This window comes from Apostichopus japonicus, chromosome 1 (genome assembly GCF_037975245.1).
Source record: "Apostichopus japonicus isolate 1M-3 chromosome 1, ASM3797524v1, whole genome shotgun sequence".
Classification (NCBI taxonomy): Eukaryota; Metazoa; Echinodermata; class Holothuroidea; order Aspidochirotida; family Stichopodidae; genus Apostichopus; species Apostichopus japonicus.
Window position 1 is genome coordinate 17,440,247 of NC_092561.1, and position 24,026 is coordinate 17,464,272.

At 37.7% G+C, this 24,026-nt stretch overlaps 1 protein-coding gene across 1 annotated transcript; it reads left to right on the forward strand.

Annotated features, from left to right (window-relative positions):
• The first annotated feature begins 94 nt into the window (after positions 1 to 94).
• On the forward strand, positions 95 to 13,640 carry LOC139969402 (uncharacterized). Its single transcript, XM_071974337.1, has 9 exons — positions 95 to 227; positions 1,126 to 1,203; positions 5,529 to 5,846; positions 6,168 to 6,497; positions 6,747 to 7,415; positions 8,376 to 8,705; positions 8,956 to 9,624; positions 12,516 to 12,854; positions 13,465 to 13,640. The coding sequence occupies exons 2-9, from the start codon at positions 1,128 to 1,130 to the stop codon at positions 13,623 to 13,625; spliced, it is 2,892 nt and encodes a 963-aa protein (XP_071830438.1). The 5' UTR covers positions 95 to 227; positions 1,126 to 1,127; the 3' UTR covers positions 13,626 to 13,640.
• Positions 13,641 to 24,026: the final 10,386 nt, after the last annotated feature.

A 24,026-nucleotide genomic window follows, 5' to 3' on the forward strand; every position in this document is an offset into this window, starting at 1 on the left:
ATTTTCGTTGTACTTTGATTACGGTAAGTGCTACCAAAGGTGAATAGTTTTGAACTTTTTTAATCAGTCAACGAGATTGTTTGTTTGTTTTAGTATCAAGTAATATCTAAAGATTACACAAAGATCAGTACAAACTTGCTGTATTGTTCAGACCTACATTCGGATTCAACGTGGACTAATATGTTGTTTCATGTAGATATTCTAGAGGCGGTTTACATCTCTAAACGGTAAATATATACCCATTTGTATTGTTTTTTAAAGATATAAACCTGCGCTTTCACTGTGCGATGTTATCGATTAATGCCTTCACAGAAAACTTCGATCAAAGTACATCATACAATACTAGTGTGCTAAATATGTCTAAACCAATTCCAAACATATCTAAATATATGTACGAAAAGCTACGGGTAATTTTGAACGGGTATATCTTCGTTGCAACAAATGTATGCAGAACCTCGAAGTGAAGGTTTCTATGGTGTTGACGTAACATCTCCGACCAATCATGAACGACTTTTTACGCACACATGCAAAGCTGTTTGGGAAAAAATTCGAACCCGCGCCTCCCGCTTTACATGCGGACACCCTAACCGTATAAACATATATACATGCATGTATACATACATTATTATTACAGTAAGCTTTGCGGGCTATTTCAACATAAAGGGTGATTATCATAAATATTTCAGTAGCAATGCGGACAATATCCTTCAAGGCAAGTTCCGAACAAACGCTTTAAATCGTTCAATTTACTCACTTTTTGAAGTTTTATAAAGCATGAAACAGCCTCAAATACATTTAATAGCAAAACTGTTTCTACAACTGTTGATGGGTAGTTACAGATAAGTTTAACTTTGTTTTCTTTCAAGTTCCTAAACTAAGATTTCTTTAGTTTTCCCTTTCTTTTTCCCTGTATTTATTGTTTTTCTTTATCTCTTCTGGTCTATTTTGTAATGTGTAGCTGCCTGTGAAACCATTTATAGTTTCTTCAGCTTTCTTCTTATTCCCTTATATTGATCCTTATTCCATGTTTTCGTCAAATGGAAGAAATTGAACTGAACATATAGATGCATCTTTTATAATGCATGAGCTCAATTTGTTGATGTTTTGCATAAATTTTGTTAACAGATATGGCAAACAGTTCACGAAGATGTGTCATCGTTTGCATGTTACTACAAGTAGGCGTACTCGCAGGACACAACGAAGGTAATACGTGTATATTCGTATCATTTCGAGGACGTAAATTTCTGTCAGGCACGGCACCTCAATTTGAGGACCCCTCGAATTGATGTGTGTATAAACACACTGTGCGCTGCATATGTGTATTTTATGCACAAAGTGTACGTACAGTAATACACATGGGAACTACAGCAACGGAGGACGACCCATCTTGGCTGGGTTACTAACAGTTTTTATTTCTTGTTTGTGGTAGCATTTAGCAAATCCAGTATTGGTTTCCTTTGGGACAAGTATGTGTGTAACGGCTACGCAATAAGTGGTTTATTAATAAGTGGTTTATTCATGGCTTTGATAATACTAAAAACAAATTACATATAGAAACGTTTTTACAATGATACGTTGAAATGAACACATTTTAATGCGTTTGGTTACACTTATATATGCCGCCGCCAGTGGCAAACCTTTCAGGCTTCCAGTTAGACTCCAAGATTAACCCCCTTGAATGAACCTGTCTCGTTGACAGGAGGCATGGGAGCACATGATGACAAAAACGCAAACCAGCACTATCTTGATAGAGCGCACAGTTATGTTTCATAGTATTCAAAGTCCGAGTATAAGTCTAATAGTTTATAGGGTAACCACATGTCTCTAGTTTATTATAACCTGTCTTGTGGGCTAATATTAGACTGCCTAACAGCAAAACATCAAATTAACGATTTCAAAACCTGACCAACTTGAAGTTTCCTCCATTCTTTTCCTTTACAAAATGCATATAAATGTTGACAGTTTCCATTACCGAGCACTAATCAAGGTCTGTGATGCTTAGATGCTATTCAAAAACTACTTGTCCTCAATGAACAACAAAAGATCTGCAAAGAACCATATTTCTAACAGTAAAACTTTGGAAGTATTTTCATCATATTATTTTGTTACGACCCGCCCCCCCCCCACCCCCAAATCTTGTCAAAGTTTGAAAGCATGCTTCATGATAAGCATTTTTGTTTTGCACTTATTGCGAAAGATGTTCTCGTACCGAAACATTGACGTACAAAACTCGTCAAACCAGTTCCAAAAGGGTACCATTGTCTCCCACTACTGGCTAATATCATTCAGAAGAATGTTCACCTACTTCAAGGCACCGAACGCCTGAAATCAGTTTTCTCAGAACAACCAGTCATCGCTTTTAAAAGACCCAGTAACCTACGGTTTATTTTAGTTCGGGCATCCTTTCGGGATGACACCCCATTAGGGGAAAGCAAAACAGAAACTACAGGGTCATCGCCCTGTACACAAAATTGCAAAACGTGCTTACTTGTCGATTCGACTTGGGCCTTTCAGAGCAACCAAACCAAACGCACGTTCCAAATTCGGCATAAAATAAACTGCCTATCCAAAAATGTCTTTTACCTTGATAAGAATATTTCTGGGAACTAAACATAAAGACCACGGCACCATTCGGTTTAAACATCAGAAACGATTTGCCGTCTCAGATAAACCAAAACAGTTCCTTTGCAATTACGACAGAATCGGATTAAAATAATCCGACACGGATTAAAATAATCCGGTTTTCTGAAACTTCAGCAGAAATCAGTAAGTAGCTTCGACTTCACAACCATACCGACACTCTTTTCTATAAAATAGTTTCAATTCCGGCTACTCCTTGTCACTTTCGGTGATCATGCACTGAAGAACTAGCTGAAGAAAGCTAGTTCTTCAGTGCATGAAAGCTGCAAACACCAAACATTGGCTGTTTTACTTTCAATCACTTACCTAATAAAATTATTGCATCTCACTCGAGATCAGCCTTTCTCTAAATGTAGCATAGTTGTTTAACAGTTTTCCGTTATTCCTATATATATATATATATATATATATATATATATATATATATATATATATATATATATATATATATAGCCAAGCCGTAAATAAGATTGGATGTGTAGCAAGTGGTATGACAGATATATAGTAATTCAATAGAGAATAACACTATTTACGGCTTGGCTTGCCTAAAGAGTGGTTATTCTGTGTAAAATTGTCAGATTTAAAGCGTCAGGGGTGCACTCTGTACAATCATAACACTTGGGTAATACGCCCTTCATGACAGTTATTCAAAGCCAATTTATACGCTTTAACACACCAGTAGAATCACTGGGGTCGAGTGGTACGGACTTCGGTTCGTGACGCGAAGATCCGGGGTTCGATTCCTACCTTCGCCTGATGAGTCCCAGAAGGACGAAACCGGTCGTGAAGTGGAATTTTTCTGGTGTGTTATTCTTTATTGAATTACTATATATCTGTCATACCACTTGCTACACATCCAATTCTTATATATATATATATATATATATATATATATATATATATATATATATATATATATATATATATATATATATATATATATATATAGTTGTCTGATGATCGCTCAACGCGTGAAACTCTGAGTAACAACTAGTAGTGTTTCACTTGGCTCAACTATTCTCAACATATAAATACATTAATTACATATTAATTATATATATATATATATATATATATATATATATATATATATATATACAGGGTTATAGCTAGGAGATTGTGAGTGCTGGTTAAATAAATTTGCGAAGCGTAGCGAGCGTAGCGAGCGAAGCTCTCGCATCTCACGTACAGCTAGACTTCGTTTTACACTGATTTTAGCTTACTTTTCATGATGATTTTTGCTACTTTTCAGATTTACAATTGGTAAATAACAGAAAAAGGTGACGTTATTATCATGTTTTACGGCAAGGGAAAGATAAATTTGTTACTTTTGTTGTATTTCACAAGCATTTTACTATTTTTTTGTGCCGGCCAGTGGACTGTTTATTCACTTCCAATGCCGGCCGGCAGGCGTGAGTGGCGGTTACCACCGGCCGCCGCCGGCCGGCGTGGCTATAACCCTGTATATATATATATATATATATATATATATATATATATATATATATATATATATATATATATATATAAAGGAAAATCGTAATGAGTTGGAAAAACAAGAACAGTGAAAAAACTTTCAGCCTCCACCGGGATTCGAACCTTCCGGGGGGCCTTCCGCTCTGTACGCGGACACCCTAACCACTAGGCTATGGACGCTGATTGTATGTCCAGAGGTTCGAAACCGGTAAGGAAGATCGTAATTCCACTGTAGGCGTTTGTCACCTGTATCGAACAATACTAGTTCTGTTTTTGGTGACATATTTTGCCTTACTCTAGAGATCAAACATGATGCTGACCAACTCGAAATCATTTGTGATTCCTAAAACCGGATCCCGAAAGAGATACTTTGAACAGACTTTATGTTAATGCAATATATATATATATATATATATATATATATATATATATATATATATTTATATAGTGGGTGTGTGGTGGGGATGTATATTTATAGTGTGAATGTGAAATATAAGTGTCTATATAACTGTCAATAAAGGCGTATTTCGCACGTGTTACGATTGCAAAGAGTGCACCCTGATGCTATTGAATCTGACAATGTACACATCAATATTTGTTCCTTATATATTAATACATTATACCTATTAATAGAAACTGCGATAGGCTTGATAATGTAGAACTGTGGAGAATCCTGGCAGCATCAAACCAGGGATGTCTTTAGCTGCTGGCTATAGTTATTTCGTTCGGTTGTGCCCATAGTCGTAGGAGGCGGGGGCTGGGGGGTGCCCCCAACTTAACCGAGCATTTTTGTGAAAATTCGGGAAATAAGCTTAGATTTTTCGGGCACCTACTGAAAGAAAAATAAATTGCAAGATGTACCGTAGCAAATTCTCGTTGGTAATTAATATAAAGTTCTAAACTTGACCGAATTTTACGCCATTACTAATGTAAAAGAGAGTTTTGACATAATTGGCCCTCCATGTTTTTTCTCCATCTACAAAAGACACTTCGTTGTTTACATTAGCATCCCACGGTATACTGCGCAACTTTCACGGACCGTACGGTACACGATGTCATGCGATGTAATAACCGATGCATGCCTATATGATATGTGCATTAAGAAGTTGAACGCGCGGAGCGCTGGAAAATGTTGGCTATATTTTTCGGGCAAGTCGTTACAGCCCCCACCCCCCCCCCCCCCATCAAATTGGTCTTCTACGCCTATGGTTGTGCCAAACCAATAAATATAGTTGAAATTTTACTTTTAGACCTCATCTATCGTACTATTCGTGACGTATTGCGTTTCCCCTTTACTTATTTATGATAATTAGATTAACTGCAGCTTTAAAATATCGAAAAATCTCTCCAATAACTTTCGGTCTAGATTTATACTATTTTTGACATTCATTTGCATATACTCTTCGCCATAGAAGCCTTTGCTAATATCAACTGCCCGTCACCACAATATGTAGTACTTGGTAGGACAGGACGGCTTGTCTGCAGCTTTCCGAATATATTTGCCGCTGTTTTTTGGAAATACGAACAGGGAGACGAAACGTCTTCTTTGGTGGGTCTCAAAGGTACAATAAAGGGAGGACCTGGCTATGAAAGTGGAAAATATGACATTCATTCAAATGGCTCATTAATAATCAACGAGGTGGGAGTGGAAGACGAGGGTATCTACGTGGTGATATTTATTACTTCAGAAGACAACATAGCAGATTTTAGAATCACAGTGAACGTAACAGGTGAGGGGTGCTCAGTTTTATCCACTTTAAATGTGGGAACTCATCATAATTGTAATGGAAGACTCTTCTTATCATATTTTATTTAGATTTCTGCAATTATACCGTAGGTAACGCAAACAAAAATAAATTAAAAAGAATAAACGAAAATGGTGAAAATTTGCGATACAGACTCCAGTCCAATTAGGATTTGATTGTAAAACTTTCCCAAGGTGAACCAAATATTATTACCTTGCTGTTAAAATTTTACTTGGTGTAGAGATGAATCTAGACAGACGTATTTCGCACTAATTTATCTGATTGCACTTACTCTTCACTATACAGATTACCATAGAAGCCCATTTGGCGATCTTTACTGTAAAACGCCACAATATTTGCAACTTGGCCGTGCTGGACAACTTGACTGCAAATTTCCGGAAACTTTTCATGGGGTAATTTGGAAGCAGGAAAGGAATGGGCGGCTATATATTCTAGTGGCAAAACAAAATTTACTGAAGAATGGACAAGGTTTCATATATGGTTTATATGATATACACCCAAATGGATCACTGAAAATACACGAGGTTCAAGCAACAAACGATGGGATCTACGAGGTAACGCTGGTAACCGCAGAGGACAACATTAGACATGCAAGAGTAACCTTGGTAACAACAGGTAAAGGCGTGTTCCCTTTCATCCACTTCTGTTGTTGACAATTACCCACTTTTGTTAGGGATGTTGGGATCTAAGCATCTTTCTTTTATTTCTTGATGTAACTTTTATTTTTGTAAACTAAACTAATATCAAAATGAAACTAAGATGTTAAAAACAAAAATTCAATTTAAGATACAACACAGATCTTATTGATTATACTATATGGAGTGTTTCTTGTGTAGTGAATTTTTTACCTACTCTTCATTATAGTGTTGTCGAAACAGAATCACCCATACATAAACCTATGTGGAGAAGAGGATCACTGTTCTCGTCGATATGATCCAGGAACCCCTATTTACTGCTCATACAATCACTCCAGACCTGCTGTTAACCTCAACTGGTACATAAGACACCCTAGTAATGACACGTTACTGCGAGCCTCATTCAAATACGAGGCAGATTCGAACGAAACATTTTCGTCGATTTCGAGATTAAACATGGAGGACTTTGCAGTTGGTAGCTTTGTGTTTCTCGTCTGCGTTGCTGATGGACCACCATTGACATTTGATACCATAGAAAGCTGGTTGATATTGGATACATCCCCGGAAATCTACAAAATTTCGAACGATGTAAGCATTTCAAAGATGGACGTCCAATTTCAAGGAAATACAAGGCTCTCTTGCAGTGAAATACAGCCAACCCTTGAAGCTGTTATTTGGTTATCTGTGGATTTGACAGGTTTAACATCAACTTTAGTATATTCCATGTATCACACACCGCACGGACGGTACTATACAGATTCCAACGTTTACTTTGATGACAAAAGTACTGACATTGAGTTATTCCGTGTAACTCGCGAAAACGAAAAGATATACGTGTGTCTTTCTACCAACGGTACTCATACTGAAGTAATGGCTGCATTTCAACTAGCAGTATATGGTAAGAAAACCGAATGACATTTCAATTAACAACATTATTGTTAACTATTAACCGAAGAATGTTTCTGTACAGCAAAGTCAGATTGACGTGACACTCTTCCAAAAGGGGTGATATGTTTATAATCTATAACTTTTCCTATAATTTTTTCATCATTATAGTCAATTTGTTCTATCCGGTATAGGTTTCTCGCTATTTGCCAGTTTATGCTTACTGTATGTCCTCCTTGAGTACCCATGTTAAACATGCGTCGCTTCTTCAATCACAAGTAGAAGGTTATGCAATTTATTAAAATAATGAATTATAAATGCAAATTGCTTTACTATTGTCTTTCAAGTGTCCAATCCAAGGTAAAGTTATTTCAAAGCTGTTTACATTGCTGGATGTGTTAATAACATAATAACATACTTTGTAAAGAAAGCAACGCAATATATAGCATGGGCACGAAAACCAAACTTGATCCACTCTCAATCCAAGTTCCATTACATTGAGAATATAACCTTATGATCACGATGATGTTACGTCACCAATGACTTGGAATGAAAATAGATACTGCACATGATTCTGGGATAAGCAGCAAGGAATCAACATATTTTATAAATATAATTGTTATTTGCACAGTGGTATAGGGACAAACACATATCACGACAACAAAGTGAAAACATTGGTTCTTCTGCTGTCAAAACTAGAATTTCAAGTAAGAATTGCCTATAGTCAAGCACTTCGTCGTCGTCGCATTTGCTCTAACAATTCCTCTCCCATTCGCCATACAGATGCTTTGGAACGAAAATGGTGAAAATTGCGATACAGACTCCAGCCCATATAGGATTTAATTGTAAAACTTTCCCAGGGTGAACCAAATATTATTACCTTGCTGTTAAAATTTTACTTGGTGTAGAGATGAATCTAGACAGACGTATTTCGCACTAATTTATCTGATTGCACTTACTCTTCACTATACAGATTACTGTAGAAGCCCATTTGGCGACTTTTACTGTAAAACGCCTCAATATTTGCAACTTGGCCGTGTTGGACAACTTCACTGCAAATTCCCGGAAACCTTTAATGCGGTAACTTGGAAGCAGGAAAGAAATGGACGGCTATATAGTCTAGTGGTACTACAAAATTCACTGAAGAATGGACAAGGTTTCATATATGGTTTATATGATATGCACCAAAATGGATCACTGATAATACAAAACGTTGAAGCAACTAACGATGGGATCTACGAAGTAACGCTGGTAACTACAGAGGACAACATAATACCCGCAAGAGTAATCTTGGTAACAACAGGTAAAGACTTGTTCCCTTCAATCCACTTCTCTTGTTGACAATTATCCACTTTTGTTTGGGATGTTAGGATTTAAGCATCTTGCTTTTATTTCCTTAATGTAACTTATAGTTTGGTAAACTAACTTAATATCATAATGCAACTAACATGTTTTAAAAACAAAAATTCAATAAGATACAACACAGCTATATATAGTATGCTATATGGAGTGCTTCCTGTGTCGTGATGTTTTTTACTTACCCTTCATTATAGTGTTGTCGAAACAGAATCACCCATACATAAACCTATGTGGAGAAGATGATCACTGCTCTCGTCGATATGATCCAGGAACCCCTATTTACTGCTCATACAATCACTCCAGACCTGCTGTTAACCTCAACTGGTACATAAGACACCCTAGTAATGACACGTTACTGCGAGCCTCATTCAAATACGAGGCAGATTCGAACGAAACATTTTCGTCGATTTCGAGATTAAACATGGAGGACTTTGCAGTTGGTAGCTTTGTGTTTCTCGTCTGCGTTGCTGATGGACCACCATTGACATTTGATACCATAGAAAGCTGGTTGATATTGGATACATCCCCGGAAATCTACAAAATTTCGAACGATGTAAGCATTTCAAAGATGGACGTCCAATTTCAAGGAAATACAAGGCTCTCTTGCAGTGAAATACAGCCAACCCTTGAAGCTGTTATTTGGTTATCTGTGGATTTGACAGGTTTAACATCAACTTTAGTATATTCCATGTATCACACACCGCACGGACGGTACTATACAGATTCCAACGTTTACTTTGAAGACAAAAGTACTGACATTGAGTTATTCCGTGTAACTCGCGAAAACGAAAAGATATACGTGTGTCTTTCTACCAACGGTACTCATACTGAAGTAATGGCTGCATTTCAACTAGCAGTATATGGTAAGAAAACCGAATGACATTTCAATTAACAACATTATTGTTAACTATTAACCGAAGAATGTTTCTGTACAGCAAAGTCAGAATGACGTGACACTCTTCCAAAAGAGGTGATATGTTTATAATCTATAACTTTTCCTATAATTTTTCCATCATTATAGTCAATTTGTTCTATCCGGTATAGGTTTCTCGCTATTTGCCAGTTTATGCTTACTGTATGTCCTCCTTGAGTACCCATGTTAAACATGCGTCGCTTCTTCAATCACAAGTAGAAGGTTATGCAATTTATTAAAATAATGAATTATAAATGCAAATTGCTTTACTATTGTCTTTCAAGTGTCCAATCCAAGGTAAAGTTATTTCAAAGCTGTTTACATTGCTGGATGTGTTAATAACATAATAACATACTTTGTAAAGAAAGCAACGCAATATATAGCATGGGCACGAAAACCAAACTTGATCCACTCTCAATCCAAGTTCCATTACATTGAGAATATAACCTTATGATCACGATGATGTTACGTCACCAATGACTTGGAATGAAAATAGATACTGCACATGATTCTGGGATAAGCAGCAAGGAATCAACATATTTTATAAATATAATTGTTATTTGCACAGTGGTATAGGGACAAAAACATATCACGACAACAAAGTGAAAACATTGGTTCTTCTGCTGTCAAAACTAGAATTTCAAGTAAGAATTGCCTATAGTCAAGCACGTCGTCGTCGTCGCATTTGCTCTAACAATTCCTCTCCCATTCGCCATACAGATGCTTTGGAAAAATACCTTACTGACAGGGGCCAAAGTGCCAGAAGGGTGCGTGAAGCCATTCAGAGAGTCCGCTCCCTTTCCAGATCATCTACTTTGGCAGTGAAGAACAAAAGGGACGAGATTGCGACAATAAGCTCCCCCTGGTTGTTACTTTCCACCCTAATCTTTTTCCTCTTCAGCAAATCACCTCTAACAACCACAACATACTCCTCACTTCAGATAGACTCCAACGAGCCGTCCCTGAAAAACCCACCATCGCCTACAGACGACCACGCAACCTACGAGACCTTCTTGTGCGTGCTGCTGTTCCACCTCTAACTTCTAACCATACACCCATGCAGCATGGTACTTTCAAATGTGATCGTACTTCGAGATGCATCATCTGCAGCCACTACATTGTTGAATCCAATTCCATCACCAGCCACAGCATGCAACTCACACACAAGACTAAGGGTCACATCACTTGCACAACCACTAATGTCATCTATCTGATATCTTGTAGAGTTTGCTGCAACCAGTATGTTGGCGACCAAAAAAAAAACGACCCTCAAGAAGCGATTCTGTGGTCACAGATCCACAGTCAACACCATGAAGACTGAGACCCAGTTGGAGAACACTTTAACCTTCCCAACCATACCATTAACGATATGTCCCTACAGGGGATTGAATCTTTAGGTACCCGTCCTGACTTAGTAGGAATCAGCAGAGAGAGAGAGAGAGGCTCTGGATGCTACGCCTTCGCACCATTTAACCTCATGGGCTCAACATTCAGGAAGGACATGACTAACGTTTCTTCTATCCGCCCCTCCTTCTCCCTTGCCCCCCCCCCCCATCACTCCTCTTCTCATAGCTCTCTCTAACCATTTTTTCTCCACACCTTTCTGTCTTTGTCCTTTCTCCAGTTCATTCCCTACCCCCCCCCCCCCTTAATCCTCTCTTTGTCTCTCAACTGTTTATCTCCTACAGTACCTCTCCTCTTCCCTTGCTAGTTTCGTTCTTTCTTCTCTCCATTCCTTGTCTACCAATTCCTTTACATCTATCTTTTTGTGTTCACAACGCTCATTAACCTGTCTGTATTCTGTGCGTGTTTTTGTCCCTTCTGTTACTGTTACTTGTCATTTAGCCTTTGAAGAAGATTCTGCTAGAATCGAAACGTCAGGTTAACTTACTTTTACACATTCTCTTACACAGGCTCTCTAGTGGATAAGCAGTTTGCTAACAGTTTTATTTTATTTTAAACTAGAATTACAACAGAGACTTTGAGACAACCAGTTTCACGGTGGCAACATAAAGAAATAAATGACAACATGAACATCATATACTGAATTGCACTTAACAATAAAGACACATGAGAGTAAACCAATTAGTTTGAATAGCATAATAATATATGGAAAGGTCCTTTATGCATGCGTGTATGTATTTTAGATCCTCCTGCAAGCAGGAACTCCCGAAGAAGCCTCCTTGGCTTATCAAAGCCGCAAGCTGACCGAAGTCAGTCTCTTTCATATTTTACGTCCATGATTATGAATTGTCAATTGTCAACAACTCTTTCACTGGACGACATACATTAATCTTGGAGTGACTCGAACCGGGGACCTTATGATTGGAAGGCACCGGCGTTAACCAATGAGCTAACACTCCTCAATGTATCAGTTTTGACAGAACTTTAACTTGTCATAACTCAAAAGCTTGTCATAATTCAAAACAAAATTGCAATGTTTAAGTTCACGAATTATACACATCAATTCGATTCTCGCTGTTCTCAAGTTCTCAGCCCTCGAAGTGAATCTCGTCTGTTGGACTTGACTTGAACTCATGCAGCAGAACTTAATGTGGACATTTGATAGACTTTAAAAGTTAATTCGACTTTCTTATTGTAAAATATTGCCATTCCAAGTGTCATGCTTTGTATTCTCCCCGTCAACCAACTACGCATACCTTCGAATTGCATGAAGCTAAAAGGAATAGGTTCTAGTACAATGATGTCTTAAATATAGAATAAGGATCTTTCTTAATGGGTACTTTTTTATTAGAACATGCCTTAGTAAGTATGTGTAAATAAATTTCAAAATAACCCTGGTTCCTGATTTGTTTTATGTTACTTTTGTATCATCTGCAGTACCTCCATTACCTCCTTACATCGAAGTCGACGCTTGTTTCAAGGATATGGCAGATTGTCAACTTAGTAGTCAAAAGGGAACCTTAACCTGCTGCATCTCTCGCGTTTACAACAACGTTAAACTGGCAACAAACATAAGAGACAAATCAAAAATCTCAACAAGCAATGAAAAGCAAAGCAGGCAAAATACTGGGGATGGTTTCGTTGATCACTGTGTTACATTTGACTATGAGCTTCACCAAGACATTTGTGACTACCCCGTCAGATTATTTTGTTTTGCACGGACTGAAGGAGGATTAGAAATTGTGCCCAACAAGGAAATTACCTTTATGAATCAAGGTAAGTGTACGATATCAAAATTGATATCAAAATACGAATATCTGCACGGTTGTTTACGTTTATTATATACCAATATTTTACGCCATGATATAATATCAACTAAAAGAGTAACGTTTTAAGAAATGTTGAATGTCAAGCAAATTGTAAAAACGAAGTGAAATATGAAACCTGAAATTAACAGAACTTGCTCCCTGAAAGGAGAAGACATTTTAATTACGGCAGACTTTTCGAACCCGTGTGTTAAAGTGTGTCAACGAATTAGTGAGGTAAAGCGAAAGTGGGCTAAGCAGCGTGCGTTATTAAACTTAAGTCACTGAAAAGTACAAAATAAGTATCACCTATGACCACATTAAGGGACGAGATTCAAAAGATACAATAAATTTGATCGTCTGTAGCGGCAAATTTTAACACATAACAACACTGTAAAGATTTGAGTTCAAACTGGGGGGGGGGGGGGGGGAGAGAACACAACAGATGCAGTTGTCATGGGGAGGTGTTCATCAGCGGCTACATAATGTTATAGTATTTTAGTTCCACTCAGCAATTTGATAGAATTGTTTAAATATTTTGTGAACGTCCTAAAAATATATTTTGCTTGCTTTCTCCTTAGAAAAATGTCAAAATGACATTCCGTCGTTACACCCAGTCGTTATGTTCCCGACATTGGGAGTTTTTGCAAAAGTGATTGTTGTCTTGGTGATAATTATTGTGTCCTTGTGTTCAAGGGTAAGTATTGTACACGTCATCAATATTGAAGTTAACAACCTGTGACTCCGTACTCTGGTACTTAGTGTACTACTAGCATAATCTATACCTGGACTCGCACTAGCCTTCATAAATTTGTACTCGTGCTTTGGAAATCTAGCATAGACGGATTAAGTACTCGTTCTTGCCCTTATAGCTTTCTACTTGTTTTCACATCAACGGAAACTCTAACTGTATTCTTATACATGCTGATGTACTCATATTACACTAGCTGCCATGGGTGCAAGTATCATATACAAGATATTTAGTAAAGCCGTATTGTACTTAAGGCGATTTAGCTGTTCCGAAGACAAACGTCTGTCCCGCAAGAAGTTCCAAAATTACCACAAAAACGAAGTAATGTCCAAGTTTGGAACTCTACAGGACTATTTCATTGACGATTTAAGTATAATGGACGTTGAGGATATACGTATAGTTAACAATTACGACTGTCTTTTGAGGATATTTTAATATCCCGATATTATTCGCTATTGAAACACCATGAGACTTTAACTTGACGAAGAGTCAAGTTTCATTTTAAGTGAGATAACAGGTCGAACTTGAACATTTTCAAATTACGTTACAAGTACTTGACACTTGCATGAAAAAGTTTCTGGGAAGATCAAATATATTTCTTCATATTCACTAACGTTTATATGGTGCCAAACTTCTAGTTTACTAAATTGCTAGCACGCCACTAGATTGGGTTATACCTGACCTATCCTCAAAAGATGTTTGAAGCGGTTTCCTTTTTGGCTTTAAATCATCGGGGAAGACTAAGTTATTGTAAAGTTTCAACCCACCCACCCCCCCCCCTCCCCTGCCCCGGCCCGACACGCAAACACGCAAACACACAAACCCATCCTGACCCACCCTCTTCATTCTCATTTGGACACAATGCAGGTGATTGTGAAATCAGTCGGCCAAGTACTTGTTTTTGATTTATATATGTAACTTGAAACCGGAAGGTTCGTTACCAAGCGTCATTTAGGGCAAACGTACAACTCACCATGAATAGTGTAAGATTAGCCCCTATCTGAGATTTACGGTAAATCAGAATATCTGATGAAATTGGGAACACCTTTGAATGGAAGCGAATCTGAATAACATCAAAATTGTCTTCTAACGATTCATGGTCATATAAAGCAATTCGTTAATGCCCAAAATATTTACCGTTAGATCATTATAATTGACATACTTTTAACATTTGTATCCACTTTAGAACCGGCAGTAAAAATCGACCAAATCTAACAGGAGAGCCAAACAGACTTTCAACGATAGCGATTCTGGGTAACACCATCATTGTCTTCTAAGGAGTCACGGTCATAAAAAGCAATTCGTTAATACCCAAAATATTTACCATGACAACTTTATAATTGACATACTTTGAACATTTGTATCCACTTTTGTATCAACGGGAGCACAAATCGACCAAATCTATTAGAAGAGCCGAAACGACTTCAACGACAGCGATTCTGGATAACATCAAAATTTGTCTTCTAACGATTCATGGTCATAAAAAGAAATTCGTAAATGCCCAAAATATTTACCATTATAATTGACATACTTTGAACATTTGTATCCACTTTTGTTTCCACGGGAGCACAAATCGACCTTAGCCAATCTATAAAAGGAAGGAAAGGACTTGTGCCTTCACAGTTTTCAAACGAATATTGTAGAAGAAAGAGATTCGCAAATATTACAGCATTGACAATTAATCAAATTATTATTGGGGTGCAATGACTAGTACATTATTAAGCCAACTTATGACATAAAAAATTCCGCATTATTAATGCAGATAACGATAGTTTCAGTACCATTAACAGAAATGTGCTTGTATTTTTTTAAATGCAACGGTCTCTCCCGTTGCCGTTAAAATATCTGTAACCAGATGTTTTAAACCTAGGTCTTAATACTCAAGGTTATTCGTGCTACAGCCGTGAGCGGTAAACGGTTCATGAATTTAAGAGGTATCATGAGTCATTTGTACTTTTATACTTTTGTATATATTTAATTTTTCAGTTTTTAGGGAGTGAAACTCTTCAAGAAACCCCCGGTTTTTTAGTTTTACTTTCTGCTACTTCATTGCTTATCAAGTTATTACTATTATTAAATATTTGTAAATAGGTACCATTCAATGTTGTTAGAAAACAAATAAACAAAACGAAAACTATAAACCTTTTGTTTTGTTCTCTTTTGTTTGGTAGACGTTGAACAACCTGTTCAGACAGCGAATCGTCACGCCCGACGTCACGCCAGCGAATCGTCAGCGAATCGACGTACTATATAGTATAGTGCAATAGAAACCGCTTGTATTTGTTTACTTATCTTCTCGCTATTCTCAGTTTTCTTTCTTTTTATGTTTAAACAATTTTTCTATTTTCTGTTGATATTAAAGAGAAATATGTCAAAAGAAAGTTTCCACTCGTCATCATGAGCAAGATTAGCACGTCGAATACAACTGACGCTCTACTTTTCAGTTACTAGTCTCATTCCCCGTAGCATGATGTACCAAAAACTAAGATTCGTGGACACCCCCCCCCCCCCATCCAACAAACATAAAGCAGCGTGCGAAGCGAATGCAAATGACGATTCTTGACTAGACTTCATGATGTAAAATGTCAAAGAAACACAATAATATACCAGATCAGGAACTGTGTAAATAATCACTTCTGAAAATAAGTAAAATGCGTCAGAGCCTAAACTATAGAAAAATGTACAACTTTAGGGATGACATTTTCGCTTCAGTTATACTCCATCATCACTGAGTGGTAATAGATATAGGACATCCAACGTATGCATTACGGCAAAAGATGGAGTCTGCATTATGTTTACGTGTAATCTACACACTGCAAATTGGACGCCAAGTGCCTGATAGGGACCAGGGACAACTCACTGGCCTCCTTTTGGCACACTTACTTTCTATTTGTGATTTTTCCTCCAAAATTGTCCCGTGCTTCCTTACTGATCCGGAGCCCGGGTTTGATCCTCTCCCCTACACCCTGCTTCACGTCAAGCCTGAATACAGACACAATCTTTCCAGCTAATATGGGGAACTTACATATTTCTCTTTCAACATGAGATATATCGAAGTACTCATTCAGGCGTAGATGAAATGAAGGCGGATTGAAAGGGATAGAGGAATTTTGGAAATTCATTGGTTAAATGTTGGTAAAGCAGTCCGTCGGAAGAGGTAGGTATACTACTTGGAAATATGTCCCATTCTAACTCAAATCTAGACGGCCATGTAATGAAAACGAGTGTCAAGATGTAGACCAAGACTAGAAGATATATCGAGAGGTGAGTAGGCTATAGTATGGCTGAGATGCTGAAGGGAAGGAGGACGCTAGGGCGGAACGAACTTTCGGAACACCTAATATTAGTTGAAAAATTCTAATGCTCAAGTGGGCACAAAATACTCGACAGAGAGAGGGAATTCAATTTCAATTGACTTTATTTCAAGTCCCTAGATTGGGTGCAGGGCGAAGCCAAGAGAAGCTGTTGGATGTTTATATATTTCTTGTTTTCTCGTGGCGACTTAGAATCACTCAAGCACATATCAAAAGAAGGAATTGGGTTTCTGTGGAAGGTATCCCAAGCCCGGAAGCTGCAGTGCACTGAGAACGTTCTATGTTTCAACTTAAGCATAGAAATACATTCCAGAGGTTCCAATTTCATTATGGGGTTTCAGGCGAAGAAGCCCGCGGAAGGTGTAGCATTTTAAATTTTAAGCCTAAAAATTATCCAAATAAATGAAACTTGAATGTAGAACTATAGGAGAGTCAGTTTTAGTTTAGGCCTACCGCATCCGACTTGTGGGGATTAGGGCAATCATCGAGATCCCCCCCCTCCCCCTCAACCCCATATGCCACCACTCTCTTTTTTACTAAACTAAAACTAAACTAAATCTTCTTGAATGCTAACAATTAACCCAAGGGCGGCGGAACCGGGGGGGCACAGGGGGAACGTGCCCCCCCCACACTTTTCCTCAGGTAAAAAATTTGCCCTTTTTCTACATAAAAATTGAGGTGTCTCAAGTTAGCAATTAGAGGCCAGGGAACCAGAATGAACACTCGGGGAGGGCCGTTTCCGGCCATCTGAGGGGTTTGCAAAACCAAAAATTTTCTTGTACGCTCCGCGCCAACCGATGGTGGCGCTCCGCTCAGATAGTCGTGCATACAACTTTGCAAATCCTGGATACGCCCCTGACTTTTAATGAATTTAAGTGGGTCAAACTCAAAGCTATTTCGAATGAAAAAAAAATTGTTAAGATATTATCAAGAAATAAACTCTAATTCAGATGATTCCTACATTAGCAACTAGCATGTTTTCACCTCACTTTGTCTCAAAAGAAAACTTGTTCTTTGTGTCCCAATTTGCACATTGGATATTGCAGTGCTATATGCATATTTTCCTTGAGGGGGGGGGGGGGGGGGCGTTGATGGAGTGATGTGTATATGCAAATAAGTTAATACAATAAGAGTTATAAAGGGTACTGAATATAAGGCTGCATCAGTCCAATCGAATTTCTGCAAAGTGCCCTTTGATGTCGGTGCCCCCCCCCCCCCCAGATTGAAAGTGCTTCCTCCGCCCTTGAATTTACCGACGTCGACATTTGAAATGCAAGTTGAACCTACATATAAGTGTAAAAACCGATATAGTCACCTCGACCCATTTTAGTACTAATTGCTGCTTTCTGCACATATTTCAATGAAACATATTCAATTGTTGTGAATTCGTAATTCGTTTTACACCGTTTTTATAGCTCTTATCAAACAATCGATAAATTCTGTTGTCCTGTTAGGCTGTTTTACATAAGCATATAGTCATCGTCGTATACATAAATAATTCGATGCGTATAGGCGATATGTAATCGAATCTTATGCAAGTGACATTACAAAGTTGCGTAAGTGAAATGTAAGTATACATATGAAGGTGCGCCCTCGAGATTTGTATGCGAACTTTGAAAGTCCTGTTTGCCCAAAAGATTACGGAGGAAAAATGTCAGAATATCCACAAGCTTCATCTCATTGATGGTTTATCTTCGATCACTACAATACTTTGCGACTCGATTCAAGGAGACAGAGGTTGAGAGCGGATCAGTCGGTTCGTTGTTTGGTTTTTCGTTTTTTCTTAAAAAGGTACTTACTTTGGGTGACTTTCGCGGCTCTATTTTACAACCTAATTATATATGTAATTGTAAGCCATTAATCTATGTTAGGCCTAGGCTAGGCACGCAACTAGTAAGTATTATTAGTAATAGGACCCAGATCAGTCATGGCCTACAGTACAGGCTGCAGTAAGCCTAGGGTCTAACTCTAAGTTGAAATAATGATGCAAGCTTACGGGAACGTACAATAACCGTTAGTCTGCTACAGCTGTCTTTAAATTTATGAGGCTACGTTCATTAAGTAAATGCCAACATTATAATTGGCCTTCCTTAAGTTAGTGTATGATTTACACTTAGGCCTAGTTGTTTAGTAGGCTATATAGTCTCTAGAGGTAACTAAGTTGCCTATAGCTCTCTGCTGTTATTTGGGCTAAGCCTACTATTAAGTAGTCTACCTGCACACCAAGCATGCCATACATGAAGCCTTGGCCACACCTAAGCAATACAAAAAACTGCTCCAGACTACATTAACACATCTCAGTTACACATCAATGATCACTATAACGATATTCAGGTCCCTGGAAAACCGATATCGTTGGAGTTGCACCAGGAGCGACTTTTCCATCTTTCTCACTCTGTTGGTATTTGGTTTTTCTTAAAAAGGTACTTTGGGTGACTTTCGCAGCTGGGTCAATCCATGCCAAATCAACAGTGGCCTCCACGTCGACCCTCTCAGAATCGCCTGAAATTGATATGGTGTCTTGCCATATGTCTCAAAGGATGAAATTGGGCCAAAAAAAAATTTAAAAAATTTTCGTTGCTAGGATACGGCCCCGCCTAGCAACCAAATCCAGATTGCATTTTAAGAGCACTTAATTTGTGTCAAGTTTGGAGGCATTTTTTGCATAAATGTAAAGTATTTTATGTCTGATATTGCAGATATTGTGGAAGACATGTGGCCAGTCTTCGAATTTAGCTAATTTTGAGGAAAATTTACGGTCTCAATTTTTCGTAACAGGTAATTAAAATGGCAGAAAATGAGATAGGGGTCTTTTCTGGCCCTACTTTGAGTGTGCTCTATATTCACAAGCAGAGGCATGTTTGAGTTTTAATTTCCATAGGATCCTTGTCCAGTGGTAGTTGTACGGGAAAAGTGCAAAAAAAAAGTCAAGCGGGTCGTACGTTTTACGAACAGCGCCCTCAAACTTAAGAAATCTCACTTCTGGCCCTAATTGGGGGTCCATTTTGGGCCTGTGGGTATTTTTTTTTTTTTTTTTAAATAGCATTTTTCAGGAGCGTATTGACCCTATTTTTAAAAACTAAAGTCAAAAAGTTGTGTATTTTGTGTTATCTACTCAAATTTACGACTCGAAAATTGCGAAAATCACTTCGTTCATACAGTATGTATGAAAATGCTTGCACAAGCCGATTTGAGTAATTCAAATGACAACAACTTCTTAGCATTAGCATACAGGTGCTTAACAATTAGGAGGGTGGTCCACTAGCATAAGGACTACACATAAACTGCATTTTCAGGGTCATATGCCCAACAATGCCTGTGAACAGCGCCCTCAAACATCACATTTTACCAATATTTTGGGCTATTTTGGGCATTTCAAGGTCAAATTTGGTCACAATTAAAAGTTTTTTTTTCGGTTTTTAATACAAAATTAGTAAGATATGTATAGTTATGATGCACAGAATGAGCTAAAACATCTTTTATATTAGTTATTAATGCTCTGATGAGCAGCTTAAAGTGGCGTATATGAGAGTTACATCAGCTCTACAGAAACATGCTTGCGAGGGCAAACAGTGGTAAAATTGTATCTTCATTCAAGGAGATGTTAAACAACATTAGAAACTATTGAAATGTATTTATTAAAAGTGTTCTGTCTAATACTCTTTGACTCCCTCTCACCCCCACCCCCCCCCCCCAGCACCCTCCCCATAGTGCACTATGCAGATTTGTATACACACAGTATGTGACTGACTTTTACTGCATAGAGACTGCATAAACATGCATTCAAGGTATACTGAATTATTTGGTATGGTAATCTTCTGCTTCAAATTGTCTATATGCATGTAACCCACCCCTCCCACCCACATCCTCTACCCAACCCTATATCAGAATAGAAAATTGTGAACCAGTGCGTACAGTGTGCACTATATATGTGTGTACATGTTCTGTACAGTGTTATTTTACACCAAGCAAATAAATACACACTGTCCATAATCATGTACAGTATACACACTGTACATGTATGTACTGGTTAAAAATTCCTTTTAAAATATTAAAAGTTTTTTAATTTAGTGAATTAGCAAATGCATACACTTCATTGCAAATATTTAAAAAGACATTGAAATATGCACAGTATGCACTATGCAGTGTGCACTATATATGTGTGTACATGTTCAGTACAGTGTTATTTTTCACCAAGCACTTTTAAATAAACAACTGTCCAAAATCATGTACAGTATACACACTGCACATTTATGTACTGGTTAAACATTCCTTATAAATTATTGAAAGTCTTTTAATTTATTGAATTAGCAAAAGCATACACTACATTTCAAATATTTAAAATGACATTGATATATGCACTGTATTGAGTGGAGTGACCAGTACACAGTGTGTACTGTACATGATTGTGGACAGTGTGTATTTATTTGCTTGGTGTAAAATAACACTGTACTGAACATGTACACACATATATAGTGCACACTGTACGCACTGGTTCACAATTTTCTATTCTGATATAGGGTTGGGTTGAGGATGTGGGTTGGAGGGGTGGGTTACATGCATACAGACAATTTGAAGCAGAAGATTACCATACCAAATAAGTCAGTATACCTTGAATGCATGTTTATGCAGTCTCTATGCAGTAAAAGTCAGTCACATACTGTGTGTATACAAATCTGCATAGTGCACTATTGGGAGGGTGCTGGGGGGGGGGGGGGTGGGGTGAGAGGGAGTCAAAGAGTATTAGACAGAACACTTTTAATAAATACATTTCAATAATTTCTAATGTTGTTTAACATCTCCTTGAATGAAGATACAATTTTACCACTGTTTGCCCTCGCAAGCATGTTTCTGTAGAGCTGATGTAACTCTCATATACGCCACTTTAAGCTGCTCATCAGAGCATTAATAACTAATATAAAAGATGTTTTAGCTCATTCTGTGCATCATAACTATACATATCTTACTAATTTTGTATTAAAAACCGAAAAAAAAACTTTTAATTGTGACCAAATTTGACCTTGAAATGCCCAAAATAGCCCAAAATATTGGTAAAATGTGATGTTTGAGGGCGCTGTTCACAGGCATCGTTGGGCATATGACCCTGAAAATGCAGTTTATGTGTAGTCCTTATGCTAGTGGACCACCCTCCTAATTGTTAAGCACCTGTATGCTAATGCTAAGAAGTTGTTATCATTTGAATTACTCAAATCGGCTTGTGCAAGCATTTTCATACATATGAACGAAGTGATTTTCGCAATTTTCGAGTCGTAAATTTGAGTAGATAACACAAAATACACAACTTTTTGACTTTAGTTTTTAAAAATAGGGTCAATACGCTCCTGAAAAATGCTATTTAAAAAAAAAAAAAAAAATACCCACAGGCCCAAAATGGACCCCCAATTAGGGCCAGAAGTGAGATTTCTTAAGTTTGAGGGCGCTGTTCGTAAAACGTACGACCCGCTTGACTTTTTTTTGCACTTTTCCCGTACAACTACCACTGGACAAGGATCCTATGGAAATTAAAACTCAAACATGCCTCTGCTTGTGAATATAGAGCACACTCAAAGTAGGGCCAGAAAAGACCCCTATCTCATTTTCTGCCATTTTAATTACCTGTTACGAAAAATTGAGACCGTAAATTTTCCTCAAAATTAGCTAAATTCGAAGACTGGCCACATGTCTTCCACAATATCTGCAATATCAGACATAAAATACTTTACATTTATGCAAAAAATGCCTCCAAACTTGACACAAATTAAGTGCTCTTAAAATGCAATCTGGATTTGGTTGCTAGGCGGGGCCGTATCCTAGCAACGAAAATTTTTTAAATTTTTTTTTTGCCCAATTTCATCCTTTGAGACATATGGCAAGACACCATATCAATTTCAGGCGATTCTGAGAGGGTCGACGTGGAATCGACCCAAAAATCTGTTGATTTGGCATGGATTGACCCAGCTCTATTTTACAACATAATTAAATATGTAAGCCATGAATCTATGTTAGGCCTACTGTAGGCTAGGCACGCAACTAGTAAGTATTAGTAATAGGACCCAGATCAGTCAGGGCCTACAGTACAGGCTACAGTAACTGAGTGAGCCTAGGGTCTAAGTTGAAATAATGATGCAAGCTTACGGGAACGTACAATAACCGTAAGTCTGCTATAGCTGTCTTAAAATTTACGAGGCTACGTTCATTAAGTAACTGCCAACATTATAATTGGCCTTTCTTAGTTAGTTGTATGATTTGCAGTAGTTGTTTAATAGTCTCTTAGAACTAAGTTGCCTAGCTCTCTGCTGTTATTTTGGGCTAAGCCTACTAAGTATTAAGTAGTCTACCTGCCCAGCAAGCATGCCATACGCCTCGGCCACACCTAAGCGATACAAAAAATTGCTCCAGACTGGTGCAATTTAAGTTGCTTGAGTTACACATCAATGATCACTATAATGATATTCAGGTCCCTGGAAAACAGATATCGTTGGAGTATCACCAGGAGCGACTTTTCCATCCAGCGACTTTTCCATTTTGTCACTCTGTTGGTATGTTAATATTTAGACACGTGTTACTGTATCATGTAATTGTTATACACTGACCGGTGAGATTCCTCCGAATAGTTAACGTCAAAGTAGCAACATCTCTGTAAAGATCGAATTTATCAAGCATACTACAGGGATCTGTTTGTTTGTGTAAATATTGGGATACATTATGAGGCTTTTAATAGCCGCAATAAAATTTTCTTGCAATACCAAATTAATAATAAGAAGAGACTGTTCATCTAGACTGATTTTCAAGCCAGGCACAGAAAAACTTCCAAATGACATTTTTTGGTGATCATTTTGTAGAGATTCTTATTTTCACTTGAAACAATCCTACTGTACATTTGTTGCCACAGTGTAGACTATGTATAACGTGTACCTCTCTGCCCACTGTACCTGTACTCACTATATCAAAATGACCTCATCACAGTAATGGTGAGGTACATGTGCCTTACTACTGTATTTACAACACCCATGTTTCCTATTGTTACCATTAATACCATTATATGTATGAGTATTTCCGAATGTTTGCTCTTTTCCAG

Coding starts and splice junctions, on each gene's coding strand:
- LOC139969402 (XM_071974337.1), top strand. CDS start 1,128: ATGGCAAACAGTTCACGAAGATGTGTCATCGTTTGCATGTTACTACAA. Junction 7,416..8,375: donor ATTTCAACTAGCAGTATATG/GTAAGAAAACCG, acceptor TTCACTATACAG/ATTACTGTAGAAGCCCATTT. Junction 9,625..12,515: donor ATTTCAACTAGCAGTATATG/GTAAGAAAACCG, acceptor TATCATCTGCAG/TACCTCCATTACCTCCTTAC.